General features: G+C 54.5%; 4 protein-coding genes across 4 annotated transcripts, besides 8 other annotated features; all 4 read right to left on the bottom strand.

Moving 5' to 3' along the window:
• Window positions 1–2,560: a sequence feature (heterozygous, non-Esmeraldo-like haplotype).
• Window positions 660–691: a sequence feature (AT_rich).
• Window positions 721–763: a sequence feature (A-rich).
• Window positions 789–837: a sequence feature (A-rich).
• Window positions 1,541–1,610: a sequence feature (A-rich).
• Tc00.1047053505207.10 (trans-sialidase, putative) lies at window positions 1,700–4,171 on the bottom strand (the record flags this gene model as incomplete). The annotated part of the gene is made up of 1 exon (XM_803665.1): window positions 1,700–4,171. One exon carries the CDS (start codon window positions 4,169–4,171, stop codon window positions 1,700–1,702), a length of 2,472 nt encoding a protein of 823 aa, XP_808758.1.
• Window positions 2,561–4,016: a sequence feature (areas merged during assembly that could not be assigned to a particular haplotype. This can correspond to areas where the two haplotypes were merged or to regions with more than two copies in the genome that were merged during assembly.).
• Window positions 4,017–17,060: a sequence feature (areas not merged during assembly with more than two copies in the genome that could not be assigned to a particular haplotype).
• Window positions 6,883–6,947: a sequence feature (A-rich).
• Window positions 7,080–7,952, bottom strand: Tc00.1047053505207.20 (beta galactofuranosyl glycosyltransferase, putative; the record flags this gene model as incomplete). The annotated part of the gene is made up of 1 exon (XM_803666.1): window positions 7,080–7,952. One exon carries the CDS (start codon window positions 7,950–7,952, stop codon window positions 7,080–7,082), a length of 873 nt encoding a protein of 290 aa, XP_808759.1.
• Tc00.1047053505207.30 (retrotransposon hot spot (RHS) protein, putative) lies at window positions 8,145–9,770 on the bottom strand (the record flags this gene model as incomplete). Its single annotated transcript, XM_803667.1, has 1 exon — window positions 8,145–9,770. One exon carries the CDS (start codon window positions 9,768–9,770, stop codon window positions 8,145–8,147), a length of 1,626 nt encoding a protein of 541 aa, XP_808760.1.
• Window positions 14,215–17,060, bottom strand: Tc00.1047053505207.40 (dispersed gene family protein 1 (DGF-1), putative; the record flags this gene model as incomplete). The annotated part of the gene is made up of 1 exon (XM_803668.1): window positions 14,215–17,060. A coding segment is annotated over one exon (2,846 nt), but the record flags the coding sequence as incomplete, so codon positions are not given.

The raw sequence follows: 17,060 nt of genomic DNA on the forward strand, positions 1-17,060 counted from the left end.
CACAATACACAAAGGCAAAACTCAATACAGAGAAGATGCGGCCTTTACCAGCGGTTATGGCTCACTTTGTGCGTAAACTGCGAGACAGTCCTCCACACAACAAACACGCACACCGCCAGCAGTCATCCACAATGGAAGATGAGAAGAGACACAGCGCCACCGCCTCCAGTTCAATCCCACGGGCAACAGGATACGACCACAGCCCGCAGCCAACGCACAACGCACACGAAGTAATCACCCAAGCAGCCACATGCGGAAGCGGATCCTCACCCAGCCATGACGCGGCGACAACATTTCCAGTCATTCCATCCACAATGGGATTGGGTGCCCAACTCAAAGGAGTCATAGGCGGTGCATCACGCCAACAGCAAAGTTGACTCGCGGTGCGCTCCCTCTCTCCTCCTCCTCCTCATGCCCACAGAAGGAGGCGGGAGCCGCCAGCACACGCTACAAAAGAAGCATCAAAAACCACTGCAATGTGCATTTTGTGTGTGGTTGTGTGTGCCTGCAGACACACGAGGCAAAGAAGTAAAAACAGGGGCAGAGCATGTGAAGGGACGCACAAACAAAAATGTACAGCAGAAGTGCATGGCAGAAATTAAGGGAAAAAGACCGCTCAAGCTCATGATATTGCACTGCAGACAAAGCAGCGGCAATTCATTAAAAATTTAATAAAATAATTAGAAAAAAACAATTCCCTTTCCACACCTCACACTTTGGAAAGAAAAAAAATGAAAAAAAGAAAATGAAAAAATTGAAAAAAGTCGTCCTCTATTACTGTTCCACACAAAAATGATAAAAAGAAAAAAAAAGGAAAAAAGAACCACACAAAAAAAAGCACCTAACTACCACGTTGCTCCAGGAACTGTCTGCATACATTTTGTCCGAAAATAAAATTGAATAGTTGCATGTCTTTAAACCGTCCGACCCTCCGTGTGTCCGCACATCGTTTATATTTCATGGGGTCATCTGCGTGTTGCTGCTCCCCTCAGCCCTCCCATCGGTGCGCGAGTGCGGCCCGCAGAGCACAGTCACTCGTGTGTGGGGGGACTGAGAGAAGCACGCAGACATGACGGGAGTCGCGTCACTCCATCGGGAGAGTGAGCGCAGCAAAAGAAAAAAAATCATCAGGAGGGGAGAAATGCTGACGGGACTGCCAGCACGTGAAATGAACACGCAAAGCAATATACTAAAAAAAGAAAAACACAGCGGCAGGGTGTGGCTGTGTGTGTGGCGCTGCGGGTGTCTGCCCGCCCTGGCCGCATAAAAAGCAAAACAAGAGGGAAGAAATGTGTGCTCCGCCCCACAGGCCCTCGTCGCACGCCCACACGTCACGGCTCCCTCAGCGCGCCGTTCGTCGCGGCCCCTCCTCATGCGTGCAGCAGGCGAGGCGCACAGGGCCGTCGTCATGAGCGTGTCGGTGGGTGTGCGAGTGGAGCAGTTGGGCGGGAAACACACGGCACCCCTCACAGGAAGGGTGCCACAGGAAACAATTAAAAGAGGGAAGAGTAAAAAAAATCACTCCCTCAGTGATTGTCCTAAAGCAACAAGCAAAAGAAGGGAAATAATTAAAGCAAACACAAGAACAAGAAAAAAAAAAAGAAAAAAAAGTGGAATTAACAAAGCTCATTGAGTGTTGCTGGGATGCTGCTCCTTTATTGCTCCACAGAATTTCACAACTTTGCTCTCCCCAATTCATTCAGCAAAGAGCCGCAGTGCCCCACAGTCCCAGAAGCAGCAACAACAGCACCCGAGACACACACCCATGCACGGTGCTGTCACCAGTTAGAGAAATGGCCGGCAAGTCCCCGAACTGCCCGTGCTCAAGCAAAATGCCAGTGTCCGAGGGTGTTGTTGCGTTGGACTTTGATGGGATCTTGGTTCCCCCAGGCGTTGTGCTTGCATTCACCGGTGCGGTGCCAACGTCCTCACTGTCTCCATTTTCAACCAAAGGCGCAGTGGTTTCTTCACTCTTCGACTCGGAAGCAACCGAGAGGCCTGTGCCGGTCACCTGACCTGTGGGTTGTTCCTCAACACCCAGTGATGGAATATTGACTTTGCTGGCATGGAGTTCATCCAGATCATTTCCCCACAGTTTCTCGTTGTACAGCATGACGTTGGTAACAGTGACATAGCCGCCCGTTGCACTTTGGTCCTTACTGTCCCCACCGATATAGAAGTGTGAAATCCTGTGGAAGTCAAACAGACTCTCATTATATTTCGTGTGGCAAATTTTCTCTCGATCTACAATGACAGTCCATTCATGATGATCCATTCGCAGTACCACCTGATATGTCTTGTTTGGCTCCCACCCATCGACGAGCTTCGAAGTAGCAGGATCCTCCGATATGGCCAACCACGTCTTGTCATGGGTGTACGACAGACCAAAAAGCACCGTGCCTTTGGTGTCATTCATCCTCATGCCAATCAAAGGAACGGGGCTGCTGCCTGACTTCGGCACCTCGTGGATGGACACCGTCGCAGCAAGAGTGAACTCGTTGTTTGTAAAGTAGTACGGCACAGTCTGCCCCATGTCGCCAACAGGCCACACCGCCCCTGCTTCAGGCCCTTTGAACGTCACTCCATTGGGAACCCCTATCCTTTTTTCCGCTGGGCCATGGACAATGGCGTTCACGCCGAGGTACTCGTCTCGCCACTCGGTCCCAGTTGAGCTACCAGACAAGAAGCCAACAAGCCCGTCAGTGGGAACAGGGCCATTGCACATACCCTTCGTTGGCAAGCCGACAGTGGTGCTGGAACCGGAACGGCATGAATGCAAGGCGCTGTCCAAATCCTTCCATGTCTTCACCACTTCCTTTATCCGCTCCAGTTTCTCGGTCAGACGCACAGCAACAAGATTGTATGATCCGTCGCTCTTGTTTTCGTACAGTGAAACCAACTCCTTATTTTTATCCTTTATCAACAGCGAGCTCGCGGCAGCGTCATCTTCTTCACGGGATACCGGCCCAACATCATACACGCGGGCCTTGTCCGTCACCCAAAGATGAAGCCGACCTTTTCCATTGTCGTTCGCATACACCGGCGCGGTGATGAGCATCACCTTCTTTTCCTCAATAATTGCGGTGGTGGATCCACTCTGGACGCCGTCCCCTGATCGATTGTGTGAGTTGCCCCACACGCGGGTAATTGGTTGGAAGTGTCCGTACCAATTGTCTCCATTCTCAGTGGACATGTAAACGTCATAGTAGCCTCCAGCACAATGAGCCATCATGAAGAGCCTTTCGTCGCCTTCGTTTTCTCCCCACTCCACAATGGATGGATCCCTGCAGCCTTTACCAGGTGTCTCGTATGAAAGCTCCCATTTGTTCCCTGACTTGGGGAAATGCATAGACAACAAAACGCTCGTTCCATTACTGTCTTTGGCCTGCATGGGAAACACAATCGTGCCGTCACCCATCACAGCACCCGATCCTCCACCGCCAATTAACTCGGTCAAGGAATGAGAATCTCCTTTGCCTTGAGGGTTCACCAAATGGGTCTCATTCCACACAATTTTCTTCTTTTCACCATCCACCGTGACAGTTCCCTTCACGAGTAAAAGACCCCGCTCATTCGTACCTTCAACCTGCGGCTCTGTACGGCCGTATTTCCCCACCAGCATGTAGACACTGTTCCCAATTACAACCGTCGTTGGTCGCAACACTTCTGTTATCCCAAAACTACTCGCGGCGGTGTCCACAAGTTGCATGCAAAACAAACTTATATCCGACGTCAAAATATCCATTGGGTCATCCTTTATATCCAGGTGCTTTGAGACAATCCCAGGACAGCTGCCGGTTCCTTCCTTCTCCCCGCACTGCGCCTCAGCAACGGAAAATACATCATCACCCACTTTAACGAGGCCAGGAACGCGGAGCGAGGTGATTTTGCTTCCGCCGTCCTTAAATTCTCTCCAATTAGCAAATGATATCGGCGTCGTCCCCTTAAACGGGTCAACAGCGGCCCCTGCGTGCTCAACGGCCGCAGCTCCACCGCAGCACATCATCATGACGAGGAGAAGCAGCAGCACCGTGGAAGCAAACACAAGCCGGGACATGTTGGGCCTCTGCGGCTCACTTTCTCTTCCTTCCCTCCTCCTTCCGCTAGATCCGGTCACGCGGCGACGGTTGTGTGTGCGGGATGCCTTCACTGCAGCAACGCGTGAGAGCATATAAATATGTGTGTGTTGGCGGTGTGTGTGCTGTTGTTCCTTTCAGAGCCTTCGAATTTCACACTAGAGATTCGCGTTTGTTTGATTTCCTAGCGTGTCTTTGTCCAAGAAATGGAGAAGAAAACAACAGCGGCAGCACATCAGACACGTCAGTGAGGAGCAGAGCAGAACGCCCACGAAAAGAGCGGGACTCGAGAGAACACAGAAAGAACAGCATGGAAAACAATTGCACACAGAAAACAGCAAAAACAATAACAACACGGCAAGTCACGGCGGAAGCCAACACACACGCACAGAGAGAGAGAGACATGCACGCGGAATTTCATCATTCGGCGACGCCATTCAAAGTCCTGCCAAAACAGTCCGCAAGTGATACAGTGATCAGTCACACGCTCCCGGTGCACCGCCGCGGCAAGTACGCGGACACAAACGAAAATATGTGCACAAACGTGGGCGGCACCAATTCACAGCACAGTCAAACGACACATGCTCTCTCGGTCCATCCCACGTCCCACCTCAATAGTCCTCGGCAAGCACCAATCAACAAAATAATAAAGCGGCGGAAACAACCTCCCTGTAGGCACTTCAGGGCTCCACAGCCACGCCACCAACAGGAGCGTGCAGCCCTCCGCTTGCAGCAGTGCACTTTCCTTTGCTCCTGGCCTCTCGGGGCGTTGAACACTACCCCGACCATCTCGCGCTCACAAAGCAAGCCGCACGCAGATGCCATTCATTTTCTCCGCAAATGGTGTTGCCGCGATGAATTATGTGCAAATAATCCACAACACGTCATCCAAAGTTTCTTTCCACTGCCACAAAAGAAAAAGAAAAAAATGCTTTGAAAAGTCAACACAAATACCAATTCGCCCTAGTCACTGCGCATTGCTCCGCACAAGATCGTTGTTACTCGCCCTCTGCTCTTCGCCCATCCCATTCCTGCCTGCCAGGACGTACAACACAGTCGCAATCCCTCCCAAGAAAGAATTTACCACATGCTGGCACGGGCCACATTTTCCCCTTTGCATCCCGGTCTCCCGCCCACAGGAGGGCAAACAGGGAAATTGCGTGCATGTGCGTGTGGATGGCGATGTAAAAACCTCATGGTAATTCAAAGAAATACGACAGGCAGAGCAACCCCGTCCACGGATTGTAGGTTCACTCGTACACCGCAGCAGGAAGAGCAAACGTCCTCTTGTTGCTTTTCTGAGAGGCCGATTCATTATCATCACGCCGCCTCAACAGCGTGTACCGGCGAGCGGAGGAGATGATTGCTCAATCGCACCTCGCGTCGGAGGCGCCCACAACGTCTCCCTGTGGCCACTCGCCCTCAGCAACGAGCCGCATGGCAGAACGCAACACAATTCACCCACTCGCCAATTAAATAAATAAAAATGCATCTCAGCGCCATAAAACGGCCATCAACATCCATTTCACGGCAGACACCAAATGCCAAGGGATTGAAATATATATATACGCGGATGGTCTCCCACAATACATTCTAGCAAGGGATCGTCTCTCAAGCCTAAAAATAAACACCGTAAAGTCACAGAAGCCGCCTCGTCAAGCCAAAAATCGTGTGATGCCCCTCCTCGCAATGCTCTGCTGTCCGCAGACACCGCCCTCTGTGGTGTTTCAGCAAAAGTGAAAGAAAAAACGTTCACAAAATAACAGCAAGACAAACCTCCACACGCAACGTGTGCATCACCGTGGAGCATCGCTTCTATCCCCGCAAGTAAAAGAGGCGCCGTCACACCATCCGCAAGGATCGCCACAAACACGCCAAATTGCGACGTACGCAACACACTCCGCCGTGACCATCGTTTTCCCGATAACGAAGCCCACTCCCGTCCACCGTGTCTGCCAAGCAGGACACACCAGGTCTGCCGCTGCAACGCAAAAAAGATCCAGAAATACGCAACGGATCCCGTCGCAGTCGTTGGCTCGGACGCCGTGTTGAGGTTTGGGATAGGCCGATGGAAGAATACAACAAAACGGCCAAATATCCCCGCGGAATCCCGCATTCCACGCAGTCCCAATGGCCCGAGGGCCCTCTAGGGACGCCTGGGAGACGCATCCGCCAAACCCTCACGCACCATCCTTCACGGCACCCCAATCGAGTTCAGCGGGCCTCGTGAAGCACACGGCGCGCCTCAGTGGCGTGGCGAGCAGCCTTCTCGGAGAAAAGGACGCGTGGCGATGGTTCCCCTCCCCGCTTCACTTTTCTTTCTTTCTCCTGTTTTTGGTGGCATGTCACAGAAGGGGAGCGCACTTCATGTCCCCGAGCCCCTCTCTCGGTGCACGCACAAAAACAGAGAGGGAAATAATAAACGAGTGGGTCAGGTGGCACGGAGAAATAAATGTAAAGGAGACAAACTAACCAACAGAATAAACAAAGAGCCCGGCAGATATACACGCAGCATATCCAGCGGAAACAGTTGTCACCTTCAGTGGGTAAATTAGTAGCCAATGAGGGCGTCGATCGCCCACGATAAGAAACAACTTTGTGCCCACAATACTTTTGGCTTGTTTTCTGCTTCCCTCCCCTGTTATTTCTCCCTCATTCATCATCTTCATTTTTCTTAATTGCTACTTCCCTCTCCTACCTTCGGCTACACGGCCAAGTTTGGACGCTGCGCCCTCCCCCTGTCAGGCCAAATATATGTTTGCGCTCTTTAAAACCCATGGCGTACTCGCTTAAATATCGTTTGTGTAAATAAAATAAAAAAAAACTTTTAATAATTGAAGTGAAAAATAAAACAAAATAATAAAAACAAAAAACATGCGACTGGCGCCAGTTCATCTTCCTTTCGTCGTGAAAGGATGCAAAAGCGTCCTGTCGTACTCAACCTTTGGAACCCCTTGCTCCTCGTCATGCCCGTAGGCCCGAATGCGCTGTATGCGTGCCTCATCATTCACCCAAACGTCTGCGGGGGACCATGCCGTCATATGGCTCCTTGCACCCGCCACTGCACGCCCGTGGACGGTTCCACTTCATCATGGCATATGGTTGGTTCGTCATCAAAGACCTGACGCGACGGTACCAGAGAGCGTCCGGTAGCTCCAGTTGCTCCGAGAGACGAATATTCGAGCTGCCGCGATGCACAAATTTGCCACATAAGAAATTTCGCTCCTGAAATCCAAACAAACGGAGACGTAAGCTGTAGTCGACATCCTCCACGCAAGCTGGGTAGAAGTTCTCGTCAAAATATCCCACCGTGCTGATCGCCAGGCGTGTCAACATAACAGACGCAAAACAACTGCTTTTGTAATACGCGCAGAAGTGCCCGCAATGCTTCGAAAACATCGTTTCACGCTCCTTCGCAGAGGAATAACGGATGCGGTCAGGCAGCAGCGCAGACGTCGACAATCGGCCATCGTTCACCGTGGAGCGCAGCACCCTCAAGCCCCGTCGCAAAACAGGACTGTACTCGCTCGTCTCATTCGCCGCTTCCGCCGCCAATTCATCCATGCGAGCGGCATCATGCCTCGTCATTTCATGCACATCGCGTAGAAGGTTGGGAAGAAGATCGGGTGAAAACATTACGTCGCTGTTTGTCACAAAAACAAAAGGCACCTCCTCGCGCGGCAGCGAGAGTGCAAGTCGTAACCCGATGTTCACGGCGGCGCTGTACCCGATGTTTTCCGGGTGACGACTCACAACCAGGCGTCCGGACCACCCATAGACCCTCTCGAGTTCCTGCAGGCACAACGACAGCATCGCCTCCCGCCCGTTCTGCACCAAAACCAACAGCCGGATGGGCACACTGATGTTGCACATCATCCTCCAGGAACGATGGAGCCTTCACAGAAGTAAAAACAAAATAAAATTAAAAAATGATTGTAGTGGTGCGACACTGTTGACCGCAATAATTCCCTCGGAAGAAAGGCGTCCCCTGACCAAATCCTGCAGTCACACACAAATATAAAAATAGTTAAAATGCTCCCTAACATAATTCATCATAAAAGCAATGCGTCAATTACCCTCAATTATTTCTTCCACTTTCCCTTCGAAGCCTTTTTGCTTCACAAATTTAAAACTCCTACGACATTTTCTAAAACTTTTTTCGATATTGACACTTGGTACTGACGCACCTCTTCCGTCCCAGAACGCCACAATTTCTTTTTCAGCGTCGGTTTCATTATTGGGATTGACGACATCACATCTTCGCCAGCCATTCATCGGCGTGCTGTCTGCGTGCTGCACGTAAATAATCTCCCACGACATGTCTCGGGATAACTCCTCCCAACCATTAAAATATGCCGCCAGGCACTCAGTGAACTGCCGCACAGTGCTGGTTATCTTGTGGTGCTCACCCGCCGCAGACATCCGCAGACCAACCAGCGTCTTCGGATTTGAGTCCACAAATAAAAAGCCGTCCGCCAGCGGAAAGCCCTCCACCTCCGGTATGTACAACACACAGCAATCTACGCCAACCTTCTCAGAAAAGTAATGCGGTGGCGGTAAGACATGGTGCCTGGTGGGGCGCTCCTGTGAGTACACCTCCAGCGCACTGCGGTGTGGCTGACGTCGTGCTGTTCGCTTCAGCTCCCTCACTTTGTGTCGTATTGCAGTTATGAAGTCCGCATCCAAAAATGCAAAGACGGTACACCGTTCCATATTTTTTGATACAAGATTATGCTTGAGACTCAATATGAGTGAATTAAAATCATCCTGCTGCATTAACTTTGCCAACATGCACAATGTTTTATTACAGAGATGGTCAGATATCGGCAAATTCAAAGAAAATTCACCCTTGCAAGCTCCCTCTCGTATTCGTACAACCTTCGCAAGCCAGTGGAACACGCTATTACCACCCCACATCGTAGAATTCCCCAAGCCAGTGTAATACTGAGTTTCCGGGGAAATCGTCTCTTCCACGGTTTCTTGACACTTCTCAATCCGATCATCATATGATTGCTCATCAAAGATGTGGCGAAGAATCGGTCCCACTTTATCCATGCGACCCTTCACCTCTCGCCAGTATTCCGCTTGCTGCTGCAGAGGTTTACTGCGTTGTTCCCAAACGCACATTCCCCTCACATCGCTCTCGTCAGGACAATTCATTAAGATTTGTAAGGGTAAGTTTTGACAAGCCCACAACTCGTATTTATTCTCGTTTGGTGATGTTACCACAATCATGCCCCATCTGTTGCAAGGCAAACCAACAGACGGACGATACACCTCCTCTGCCACGTCGTAGATAATATACCCCTTCACCCCGCTCCAAGATAACCTGTCCACAACATCGAGGGCACTGCCCTTATCCAAGTATGCTGACAACTTTTTGGTGGTCTTGTCAAACACAAATGCTTGCTCCCCAATATAGTACACAACCACAGGGAGCTGCCCCGCATCATCGTGCAGCAGCTGGTAGAGGAGGTACGAGCCGGCATTCATCGACTTCCCAATCCCGGGCGTCCCAATCAACACACACGGATGAGGCGTAAAGTCGGTCTCACCGTGACCGCTGGACCATTTGTTTACATCGCCCTTGACGAACTGCCACATCCGCTCCACCTCACAGTTCACATAGCAGTCACGATTGAATTCACACGCACCCCACGAGTACGGCCATCCCTTGTCCGAGGTGAGCACCATCAGCCTGCGACGCGGCCATGCACCGCCCCGCTACATTTTCCCACCCATCAATTCTTGCGTGCCCGCACAAAGCAGCAAACAAAGCCAGAGTGCACACAAACCCAACAATCCCCTCACTCGCTGAAGCACATTATTCGCATGGAGTGACAACATTTGGGGACACACCAGCAGTAGCAGAAGGCATGGAATTTCCCTGCCAGCCCCCTGAATACACACAACAACTCTGCGGAGTCAAAGTGGCAGCCCCTCGGTGTTGCCCGCAGTCCACATGGCAGGAAGAATTCCACGCACGCATATTTTTCGACCCCGTGCTGTTTGAGTGCACATCAACTGGGCGTAAAAAAATACGCGCGCAAGATGGCATTTAAATACGTGAAATCCCCAGCCTGCTTCGTTTGATGGTGTTGGCGAGCGATCCCACACAATCCAGTCAAAGTGACACGCCGGAAAGGATGGCGTCAGTTAATCAATAAAAATAATTGCGCCAATGCAAAAAGCAGCAGGAATTTGGGTTTTGCTCCCGAATTCGGGGGAGACGGTGGCATGAGATTGTGTATGTGTACAAGACCCTTCGTGGGACAGTGCTGTCCAATCCCGCCGTGCCCTGTCACAAAAGGGACAAAAAAAAAGGAGCACACTCTCCAGAAAAGGAGCGACGGTTGAGCAGTCAACCCCCCTTCATTCTCACGTGACATCCACATATGTGCACCCCACCTCAAATACGTACCTCCCTGGACGCCGCATGCATGAAGTGTGGTTTCGTCACTCGCAACGTGTTTTTCCTCCCGCAAACAACCAAAAAAATAATAATAATAATGGCCATGGCGCAGCTCCACTCAGGGGAAGCAATCGGAACAGACACGAGTGGGGCCAGGGAGCATACCAAAAATATATCTAAAAAGGGCGCAATAACTCCTCCAAGCCACTGAATAGTGCAGTGTCCATCCCTCTTCCTCTAAATTGAAGACCTCCTCGACAGGAAAAATGCAACAGACACATGTGCAGCACAATATCTTTCGCTATCCCACGTCCAATCTTACCTCCCATGCGTGCCACGGCGGTGGTGCCCGCGTTACATCTGGGATGACTCCAAAATATCAAACGCCATGCTGTGGAGAGTGGATGCTTGACAAATGTGCCCGCGTCAGCGTCTAACACAAAATGGCACCAAAAATAAAAAACTATTCGCGACTCAACCTACCCGTGTGTGACCGCAATAAAGCAACACTGAGACATGTGTGGAGCAACGCAAAAAAGAAAAAAAAGAGAGAAGAAAATAATAATAAAATAATCCTCAAAAACATATCAATATATAAATGCACAAAAAATACATCAACCCGCATAATTTTTCTGTTCATCTTTCTTTTTTTCTCATTTTATACAACAACAATAAATAACGAGAAAAACAAGCATGCCCTCCCACACAGTCCTCGTGGAACAGGAGACAGTCGTTGCAGGCACAAAAACACAAAAAATAGAAACAGTGCACAGAAAAAACAGCGGCAATGCCGTTGCAGAGTCCGATGGGTGCTGTGGTGCGCTGCAGCCGCGGCCCCACGCCCTCCCTCAGCGACCAGCAACACACAACTGTCACTTCCACGTGGCACACGTCACAAAAGAGCCTTGTTGTTTTTTATCCCTATTGTTTTCTCAATTGAATCCTATGCCCCGCACAACAGCTTCTATCGGAGAACACATCAGCCCTGCTGAGTGGAGGCGTGAAGGAAAGCCCCGACACCCGGAGAGGGAGCTGCAGCGGAGGGCGTGCAACACACACCCGTTAGGCATCCTCCCCGCGCTGGCGTGTTGGCTAAATAATGCACTGTTGCCGGAAATCGGTAAAACAACACATCAATAAATCAACAAAAAAACTGATCTATAAATAACAAAAGATGGAGGGCGCCTTCCAGCAGCATCGACGTTGTGCCGCATATGCGAAAAGCCATGTGCCTTCTTGCCGCGCGAAGGTACTGTTGGGGGCAGAGCCTTTCCACCTCGAAAAGAAGAAACTATGTCAGACTTTTCGGGAGGCACATACTCCCCACTCCCCCTGCGTCCACACCATGGTTGTTGTTTTTTCTAATTGCCGGAAAAGCCGAGCAACGGAGTAGGTGCATGCTTGTCTCTTCGCGCTGCCCACGTCGGCTGGGTTCCACAATGTTCGGTAGCTACCAGTGGCATGCCGTGCGGTGGCGAGTCCATCATTGCTGTGGCACTGAAAACCGCGTGTTGGGCGGTGAAATTCAGCCGGTATTGATCCCATAGAGCTGTCGTCGCCGGGCGACGTGCGCCTCCTCGGCGGCCTGACCCTCTGCCGTCATGGACTCGGCAACAGTGTGACGTTAATGATTGGACAGTTGCGTGCCACGTTAGGCAAACAGTACACTCTTCCTTGCTGGCATTCTCCTTCCTCGCAGAGGCCAAAGACTCCTTCGGGGACGGAGTCTCTGTGTGGGTTTGCTATTCTTCCTCTTGTGGCTCAACTCTTCTGGCGCGCACGGGTGTCCAATCTCTATTTTTGGCGTCGTGACTTCCTTACAGTCGGGGTCCTTGTGCCGGCTGTGGCTCTGGAACAGAGCATTCGTGTGCGCGTAAATGGGGCATTAGCCTCGCTTTCGTTTGACCCTTCAATTCACTGTAAGCGCATTCGAACAGGGGGATGCAGTCCAATCGTCGTTTTCCAGGAGACGCTTCCTACTTTTCAGGAGGCAGCATTAATTCTAAAAGTGCCGGAGATAAAAAATGAGCCCGTCACGTTGGTCGTACGACGCCGTGCAGAGACTGCATGGGAGTGGCCTCGGCCTGGACTGTGCTGTCTGTGGCGGAGGTGCGATCGGTGTGCCATCGCTCGCTCTCGTCCTCGATAAACTGGTGGGTGGCTATTCCGGCTCACTGGGAAAATTGACTTTCCACAGCGCCAGGGAGCGCGCAACGCCACGGGAGTTGAACCCGTGCATCACGACACTCACGCGGCAGCTGCAGTGCTTGCCGCACACCGGGCGGTATGCTGGGGCGTCGGATCGTGGCGGGGTAGGGTCCACCGGGAGGCTAAGAAGTTTCCGTGCGAAGTTCTTTGCGTGCCTGCGGTGGGGCATCCGGGACGCAGCGACGGCATTTGCTCGGGATGGCGAGTTGCAGTGGCCGCAGCAGCCATCCTTATTTGTGCGAAACCCCGCTGCGGAAACGGACCAGTGCGGCCTCTTCCCATTAGTGAGGTGGAGTCCGTGTGCGTGGCTTCCCAGTCGCCTGTCACGGTGGTGCGGCGAGGTTCGGGCTTGTGTCGTTTGGCCCAAATAATACTCTCGGCCAATGCGACCATGCCGGTGCTCCATCTGCCTGTGAGCTGTGAGTGGTCGAATGCCTTCTCGGCTTATGCATCACAAGCTCCGTTCTCAGGCACGTCCACAATGCGAGTCACCAGAGGATCCAGAACCGTCGACATGTGCTCGCGTGCTTCCACGTTTCAGCAAAAAGATGTATACACGCACGCCGCCGTGGAAGAAGTCTCGGTGTATACCGTACTCTCTGTGCCAACACCACACCCCTCTGTATCTGCTGTGGTGCATGAATTTCGCACGGCCGGATGGAAGTTCTTAAAATGACCAACGTGCTCGTGTAGGCATCCCTCGTACCAGCATGGCCAATATGCAGCATTTTTCCTTGCCTGTGAAATGGGGTTTGCCAAGTAAATCAAAGGCCGCGCCGTGAAGGGATGCGCGAATTGCCGGAAGCGGCCGTCACACCTCCTGCACACACAAAACGTGCGGGCCTTCACGGGCAACAAAACCCAACGCCGCGTCATCCAAGTTCCCCACGCTCCACGTGCACACCTGAGGAATCCAGCCATGGCGGTGTTGCGCTCAAAGATAAGTGTGGAACGTGACTGCGATGACTCTGTCCGTCACCTCCACCGATAAAGAGACATCGATCGCCCTGTGCACTCGACAAAGCAGGGCAGGCCGAAATCAGAGAAAGGGGTCGCGCCTCAATACACAACCCGCTCAAAGGCGTTCCTGGAAGCACGGGTCCCTGCTACTGCTCCGCCACCGCCTTGCTCCTGCAAACCGTATCGCTCCCTGCATGTAAATCCACGGTAAGGCCGAGCTGCAATTCACCACTAACAGTAGGCGGCTCGTTGGATCCTTCCTCCATTGCATGAAATAGGCGTTAAGCTCCTCGCACACAACTCCATGAAAATACAGTCCGGTACAACACGACATCAGGAGTGACAAGGGAGACAAGCGAATCTCCTTCCACACAGTCATCGCAAAACAGGAGAAAACCCTTGAAAGTACCCGCGCAAAAAAGAATCGTGTCGCAAAAACAACAAACAACAATACTGTCGGTGCCGTGAGCGATGAGTGGCCGTGGTGTGCAGCAGCCGTGGCCTCGCGCCCCTCCCATCAACGACCACCGCACGTCTGCCAATTCTAAGCGTTGCACGTCAAAGAAGGGCGTAATGAATTTTGTGGCCCGCACTGGATGCACGGTCCAGTAGGCTCAGAGCGTCTAAACGAATGTCACCGGCCATGGGCTGCAACGGCGGTGCGGGTGGTCGGTACGACGACGCAGCGGTGGTGCCTGAGGCGTACGACGATGAAGTCATGTCGTGAGGATTCTGCGCGTCCTCGTCGCCTTCCTCGCCATCGCGCAGCAGTGCCTCCAGCCCACAACGCCGCGGCTCGCGCAGCTCCTGCCAGTGGCGGTCCTCCGCGTACCACACAGCGACGCTGTATACAGCGACCGCAAGCAGCACAGCCGTCAGCAGCAGCACGATAGCCGCGTACGCCCTCGCTCCGCCGTCGCTCGGCGCAAGGTGGTTGGCCGCGCTGATCACGCACAGCGCCGCAAGGAGCACAAAGCTTGCAGTGTGCATCACCGTCAGGAAGGCCGAGCGCATCATGTTCGTGAAGGCAACCACGCCCGCGCCCGCAACCAGCACAGCAGCCATGCAGAAGTACTGGACGTGGCAGCCTCCCACGGGCGACTGCACAGCCGCAATCGGGCACACCACACACAGCACCGACAGCTGGAACACGCACCAGTACACGTGGCTGCCCCTCATGTTCGTCAGCATGCCGCCGTACATCCGCTGCTGCGCCGCGGGGTGCCAATATCCGACGGGGTACAGCAGGCGCTCGGGCAGCGGCTTCCTCGAAAACTGCCAGTACTTCGTGAAGCTCGCGCCTGTGTGACGAGCAATGAAGTAGCACACGCCAGCAGGGAACGCCACACCGTACAGCACGCCAACGACACCGATCACACGGTGCTGCACGCGGGCGCCGGGCATCGCCAGTGCAAGCACGGAGCCGAAGAAGATGCCGAGGTGCATCGCGTGCGCCACAACGTACGTCAGGCTCGGGAAGCGCATCGCAGCCCACGCACTCGCCGCGTCCACGCCGCGCCACCGCTGGAAGGCCGCCGTCACACCGCAGTGCACGCACCCAAACACAGCGGCGAGCAGCGCGTTGCCCACCACCATCCACAGCGGGTCAAGAGCAGCGAACACCGACAGGAAGTACGGCAGCGCAACGGTGCTCGCACGCTCCTGCGCCGAGGCGCATGACATCCTCGCAAACACGCCGAGCCCCTGCATCTCCAGGACGGAGCCCAACCCGCCGGTCACCACCACGGCAACAGCCGCCGCACCCGCAACGACGCCGGTGATCGCCGAGAGGGCGCCGGCAGCAGCGGGCAGCGTGTTCGACCTGATCGTGAAGGACCCAAGCAGCACACCCTTGCAGTCGCCGAACACCGCCGCAGCGTCGCAGCGAATGACTATCGTCTCGTCGGCAGCAATGAAGTAACCGCGGTGCACGGGCACAGCCAGCTCCAGGACGGTGGACGGATTCGTCGCGTTGCGCACCCACGTCGCGTTGCTCAGCATCGCTCCCCACGGACCGCCAAACCCGCGCGGCTGCGCCGTCGACACCGGCACGAGGCTCAGGTGCGTGCCGAGTTGCGGGTCGCGTGCCCACCGAAACGGCGGCGGCAGCGCCACCATCAGCAGCGTCGGGACAACGCTCCCACCGCCGCGGATGTCGTTCTGCGTCAGGCTCCCACCATCCGCCGTCGTCGTCACGGCGAGCGTCGGGCACGCCACGTCGCTCCACCACAGCGTGCTGCTCACCGACGCCGTCGGGGTCCGCGTGGGCGGCAGTGCCACCGTCTCCGTCACCTGCAGCGTCTCCGTCGGCCCGTACTGCGTCGGACTGTAGTGCGTTGCGCTCCGACTCGGTGTTGGTGTCGGCGTCAGGCTGCGCGTCTCCGTCAGCGTCGCCGTGTGGCTCGGCAACGGAATGCCGGGCGTGCGGTTGCACCCGTCCACGTGCGGCAGGTACACCGGCAGGCAGTCGCGCCCGTACCCGCCCTCAGCACAGCGGCAGCCGCACGACCCCGACATCGCCCTCGTCGCAGCAGCAAAGCAGTGCACGTCGGCGTCGCACACGCCACACGCCACGGGGCGGAATTCCCCGATGATGCCGGCGGACCTGTAGTCCATAGGCTGCAGCGCCTGCCCGTTGAGCGTCAGGCACCCCACAACAAACTTCCGGCCGGTGCCCCCGAGCGCAACGGTGCCGTCCATCACGACGGGCCCGCTGCCGGCGTTCCCGTGGAGCGTCAGCGTGCTCTGCACGAGCTCCGCACCGCGCGGGTACGGCGGCACCGACAGGAGCCTGCCGCTGATGTTGTTGCCGCGCACCGACAGCCACGACCCGGAAACAAACGACGCCGACCCCCGCAGCACCAGCAGCGCGCCATCGGTCAGCACACCGGCGTTGTCGTTCACTACGACGGCAGACGCGCTGGCCTCCACACCGCTGCCAAACACCAACCCGTGCGCGGCGTACACCTGGCTCCCCGACAAGCGTAGCACAGCGCCCCCCGACGCAACCACGCGCGCACTCGCGTACAACGCATATTCGCCACCCAACACAGCCGCGTCCAGCGCAACACCGCCACCGACAAGCTCCAGCACGGCGCCGTCCACCACCACCGTCCGCCCACCAGTCATCACGGTCACGAGGGCCACGCCGGACACAATCAGCACGGACCGCACGAGCCGCAGGCCCGACAGCACAAGCACCGGTGCGTACGGCGACGACTGCGAGCCGGGAAGATACACAAGCGGCGTCGACCTCGCGGCGACCAGCAGGGAGTCCGTCACCGTCAGCACGGACCCCGCAGGGAACGTGCCGGTCAGCACAAGCGCACCGTTCAGCGCCTCCACATCGCACACCGACAGCTCCACCGGCCCGCTCTCGTCGCTCCCCGCCGCACGCGCACCGC

This window comes from Trypanosoma cruzi, assembly GCF_000209065.1.
Source record: "Trypanosoma cruzi strain CL Brener chromosome Unknown tcruzi_1047053505207, whole genome shotgun sequence".
Taxonomy (NCBI): Eukaryota; Euglenozoa; class Kinetoplastea; order Trypanosomatida; family Trypanosomatidae; genus Trypanosoma; species Trypanosoma cruzi.